The 5,646-nt window shown below is 41.0% G+C and overlaps 1 protein-coding gene across 1 annotated transcript in view; it reads right to left on the minus strand.

The window, feature by feature from the left end:
* The window catches only part of ST8SIA4 (ST8 alpha-N-acetyl-neuraminide alpha-2,8-sialyltransferase 4), a 58,194-nt gene extending 53,630 nt beyond the window's left edge, over positions 1-4,564 (minus strand). Inside the window, exons 1-2 of the mRNA XM_009324318.1 lie at positions 4,536-4,564; positions 1,190-1,321 (exon numbers count right to left, since the gene is read on the minus strand). Of these exons, the coding sequence (XP_009322593.1) occupies positions 1,190-1,321; positions 4,536-4,564 (161 nt within the window). The remainder of the gene's footprint in view (positions 1-1,189; positions 1,322-4,535) is intronic.
* Positions 4,565-5,646: the final 1,082 nt, after the last annotated feature.

The following is a 5,646-nucleotide window of genomic DNA, read 5'->3' on the forward strand; positions in this document are numbered from 1 at the left end:
TTGCAGCGGGGCTGCGCTATGTCCATCATAGCACAAGACTTATCGAACATCAATCCTTTACTTCATACATTTCTGAGCTACCCATATCTTCTGCATATTTTAGAATTAGGAACATGAAATAGCAGTCATTAAAAAAAAACACCTAAGTTCCTCATTCAGAGAAGCCATGTTTTCATACGTGAAACATTGCCTGTTTAAGGGTTTTGTAAGCTGTCTGTTAAATAAAAAAAAAAACAGGTAGAAAGGGAAATGACATAGAAACCACATTAATTAGATCAATTCCTATTCAACATCTTACTATTCAGAAAATCAAGTCTACTCTGCTATGTAATTCCTGCTAAAAATAGTTATTTTCTATCATTTTTCACAGAATGCAACACTCCCAGCCCTCCACACTGCCAACCCATGCTCCACACACCTCTCTCACTGGCCACCTTCCTGATTAAGACAGGGCAGATACAGTGACAGTACAACACACTAAGAGGCTTCTGCTTTCTCTTCTCTCAGGCCCCAAGGTGAGTAGACCCGCTGTACCTACCAGCACACATCAGAACTATCACTCACTTCAACTCTGCTACTGTGTTTCCACCCCCAGCATGAGCCTAAGGCTCTTTTTGCCCCTCTGATTTCAGGAAAGAAAACTGCGTAAGATAGGGGTATTGTCAACGCCTGACCTTGTGACTTGGACCAGCCACAGACAGGGCTGGATTCGCAGCACCTGACATCCTAGCTCTTGACTCTCACATCTAAGTTGTCTGCCTAAGCTCCCTCTATAGTTAAGGGAGAAAAATTGGTATGTTCAGGTACTTCCATCTATCCTATTTCAGACCTTTAGGATGAGAGGAAATCATGCCCTAAAAGTGCCAATTTCTCACCACTGACTGCAAGAGAGTTCTAGACAGCCAGCTTAAATGTGGACATGCATAACGTAGATACTGACTGCACGGGTCTGACTGACACAGCCAGATGAAAACATTTTATTTATTCTCATGAAGGATGACTTGACTTTGGAGTCTAATGTAATTCAGTTGCATTTAACACTGCACCCTAAATATGTACAGTTATAAAACATCCACCTGCAACCGTAAATCAAATGGCTGTTTTCCAGACCAGAAGAATTACAGGCAATATGAAATGAAAAGGTAATACGGTAATACGAAATGAACTGCTTTTTATTTAAAACACTCACCTTATTTCCAGTACCAAAGAAGAATTGATTTTCCAACCTTCTACAGCATGCTGGAAGATTGAGGAGCCACCCTTTTGAATTATCTTATCAGAGCTATTGATCATTGATCTACTCAAACTCAGTTCACCATCTCTGCAATGCAATATAGAAAAGACACAATTACATCAAGGCTAACTCTAGTCTTAAGTAATTTACGTCACAAGCACCAGTGATATTTCCTTTTATTCACAACAAAAAGAAGCAATTATCTCCCCTTCAGACTTGTTCTGCTTGCCAAAGCAAATAAAATGTACCTGTGAGAAATCTATGGGACACCTATATCTAATACTTGAATATGCAATTTAAGAGCTTAAATATGTTTGTATTTCTAATGAAATAGACATAACAAAAATTACAATAAACTCCAAATTGAACCAAATTGGACCAAACTTCAGTATGTTTGTGAGGCAGATTCTGCACCTCTGTGTTCCAAATTTCCAGTATTAAACTAAGAATTGTTAACTTTCAAGCTTTCCCCCAGCAATTGCTCATGTTCTACAATAATGGCTAATAGACTCCCTTTGCCTCCTATCGATAACTAAAAGACTTTCATGCACGGAATTCTGGACTTTAACAACATACAAAACCCAAAATTTTCCAAGACTTCCTGAAACTTTTCTATGCACACGTTCAAACAACCCCAGTTGTCTTATCCTCTTAATCAATCTTATAATATTCATAAATTTTGGTAAGGCAACCTTAAAAAAATTTTAAAAAATGTAGTAAGCTGTGGGTGATGACCACTGAACATCCGATGAGGTATTATAATGTTACCAGTTGCAATGATACTAGCCAATAGGGTCACACAAATGTGACAGAGAAGCTAAAACACTGCAAGCACAACTTAAGATGTTAGGTCTAAAATTTGGTTTATATCATCTTCCATACTGTTTCCGTTTAGGTGCCAGAGCAATGTTCTTCTGAGTTCAAACACAGTTGTTAATCATAAATATATCAAAGTTGTTGGATATAACATTCTAGCATGTAGAATGTCTTGTATCTCAGGAGTATATGTAACAGTAATATACAGAAATCTCTTCATTCTCTGAAATACTGCCAATAACAATAACTTCATTTAGCTTGTAAACAGAACTTTTGACCACTAGCCATGCAACCAACAAAATGGAAAAGATGTGAGATTGTAAGTTTTCTAGGGAATCGCTGACTCTTGTTTTCCTGTGGCTGTAAGTTCTTAAAGCAATTGGATCCTAGCCCTTAGTAAGAGCTACAGCAACATTACTGCAGTATATATAAAAAGTATTAATATTTGGTAAATTATATAGCAGACTAAACTCAAACTAACGTGCAATGGGACATTAATTAAGCTAAATTAACAAAGCTGGTAACATGTAGTCTTTTGCAAAAAGTGTTATGATTGTAAAAGCCCCTGTAACTAATAAACCAGTATTATACACTTCATCGAAAACACTGATCACTATCAACGCTCTCCCTCCCTCATCCCCTCTATGCCAACATGCTGCAGCACTGACATTCCACTGACTCACAGGTAAGAGTGCCACCTACCGAAAAACCTACAACTTTAAGCAATCGTGTGAGTACAAGATCTGTATGCAAATTATCCAAATCACGCTAACTTGAGGAAATAGGAGGATGCTGCAGAAGTCCTAAAATTCAATAACCATAATGTAATTAATACTTTTTGCTATTTTAAAATGTTTTATTTATTTATATTTATGAGGTAAAGTACTTAGTCTAAAAGTACTTCAGTACTTCAGTCTCCAGTTTATGCTGGGTTAAACGTTATCGAGTAGACACTTTAACAGTGACACAGGTGACAAAACTTAACACCTAAAGCACCATAGCATTTGAAATGTGGTTGTCTTCCATACTCGCAATTTACATCTGCAGGGAGCTATATATATTGTACAGTAGAATACTGTTAAATTCTGTTCTCATGAGCTAAAAGAAGGTCCTAGGCACTTTGTGTTAAAGTTCTACCATGAACACAAAGGTGTTCACTAACATCCTCCTCTCCCTTTTATTGGTATTGCTTAATTTTCACTTAAAGTAACATTAAATAAACTAACACATAAAAAGCTAAATTTACTCCAGAAAAATCTTCATTGTGTAAACAACTGTGAAATAAATTTGGGCTACTTTGTTTCTTCTAGAATCACTGCAAATCCTCTGTGATGTAAATGAAACAGCTGCCGTAGTGTGACAGCAACTTGCGGCTGACAGTGTCAACCTTCACTCTGAATTACCTTGCCTTGGTGACCAATCGATTTTCGGTGATGGTGCCAACCTTCACTCTGAATTACCTTGCCTTGGTGACCAATCAGACCAATATAATAAGACTATCTCTTCTCTTGAAGACAGTTCATTAAATATAAATAACTGTCTTCAAGCATATTCCACATCAGTAGAAGATAACACTGTTTAAGAAACACTGCATTCCACATAACATGCGTGTTTCATTACTTGCTTAACCTTTAAAGAGACATTACTGTCTAGCTAAAGAAGGGCATGCTTTCACAATTGCTGTCCTAGCAAACTTTGCTAGGAGAACACAGCTGATTTAAGGTTTATCACATACTTTGGAATTGTACATAGTCCATTTTGGAACATCTGGGATTTACCTGCAGTGTCACTAATAACCATAAAATGGGCCACCTCGCGCATGCAGTTCTGCATTACTGGTGCTTCTGGAAGTAAAACATCCCGTGGAAAACTGACTTTGCTTTCCCATGTGGCCAGTCAAAAATAACCAAACAGCATGAGCCCTTCCTTCAGGAGAAAGGCAAGTGTAACATCAATAGTGACAGCAGATACTAGTAGTACACCTAGGGTTTTTTTTTTCCTACTTCGTACAGTAATGGATGGGACAACGGGCTCAGGAAAGAAATTATATTCCAATATCCTTAGCCAAAGTGAGTAGCACCATACTGCACAAGAAGTCTCACTGATACCAAAGAAGTGCAGATATCACTAAATGACCTGGCAGAAGTACATTACAGCTGTATTTTAAAGCTTTGTTATGGACATACATATTTATGACTAAATACACTTATTTTCTTTCATTTAATATTAAATCATCAGTTCAGTTTAGTACCTTTTAAAACGTGTCAAACAATGTATCATAAGCTGGAGGGGGCTTTTTTTGCAAATATATATGGATTCTCCCTAGTGACTAATTTCTGAATCGTTTTAAGCAGCTACCTCTAGTCTGACAGGAAGGAGTACGTATTAAGAAGCATGGGTATCTTTAATGGTGATTCTCCCTCACACATTCGTTTTCACATGTATTTTTGCACACCTACAACTCCAAAATTTTAAACTTTTGTACATCTTGTAAGTATGCCGATACCACGGCATCGTGGCAGAAACTGGGCTTACACCCAGGTTGAACAAGAAGGAAAGTTACCAGCAAGTTGTGAAAATCTTTAACACCACGAGAAGCAAACATCGCATCATCAACCATACACACACACAGGCGAGGCCAACCCCTGCTCCCGGGAGATGCTGGGGCTACTGCCGCCCAGCTGTGCCCAGCTGCGCTCAGCTGCCAGTGCCCCGCTCCCGCACCGGCCTGCCTGGGGAAGGGGCATGCACTTTCTGCCTTTAACTCTGGGGCCCACGGGAGCGAAGGGGGGACTAAGTAGGTTGTAATTGCTCCACTTCATCCAGGCCCCTACGGGCACTTACAACCTTATGCTTCCTCCTCAAATTAAGGCAAGGGCTTACACCAAAGGACGAAAATCTGCTGTGAATGCATCCCCCCCCGAGTCGATTTGCACGAGCAAAGAGAAAGTGTGAGCCCCTTCCCGGAGGGGGGGCCTTTGCTGATCTCACTATGCCACCACGGAATTTATGCATCCCTCCTGGGAAAACAAAAAATTATACCCCTCCAAGGAGAAAGAGGCTTGGTTGAAAATCCAACATCTTCACAGAATAGCTGCAAGTTAGGAGAAAAATGAGGAACACAGGCATGCACATACACAAACATAATGCGCGTACACAAACATAATGCGCGACAAAGAGAAAGCTGAGGTGCAAACAGAAAAATAGCAAGGGAACTTTACGCCTTTTATTTTCAACCGAGGACAGGCAGGAGAGGGAAAATATATAACAGAGGGTCTCAGCGAGGGACCAGAGTTTCCAGCGAAGGTGCCTCGGGAGCTAAGGGGGATGTCCCTCACGCTCAGAGCAAGCATCCCCAAGGAGCAGCGAAGTTACGCACAGCCCCCAGGCAAACTTCAAGGACGGAGACAGGGGCCACCCGGAGCTGCCAGCGGCCGCGCACCCCGGCACGCTGGCCTCTGAAGGGCTCCCAAAGCAGGAAACGAGGCACAACGCGCTCCGGCGGCCGCCACCACCACCTCCAGCCACACCGGCCCTCGGGGAACAGCCGCGGCCAGGGGAAAGCCACCGGCGCGCGCCGTGACTGGCGCGGGTGG

This window comes from Pygoscelis adeliae, unplaced genomic scaffold (assembly GCF_000699105.1).
Source record: "Pygoscelis adeliae isolate BGI_AS28 unplaced genomic scaffold, ASM69910v1 Scaffold35, whole genome shotgun sequence".
In the NCBI taxonomy this organism is placed as follows: domain Eukaryota; kingdom Metazoa; phylum Chordata; class Aves; order Sphenisciformes; family Spheniscidae; genus Pygoscelis; species Pygoscelis adeliae.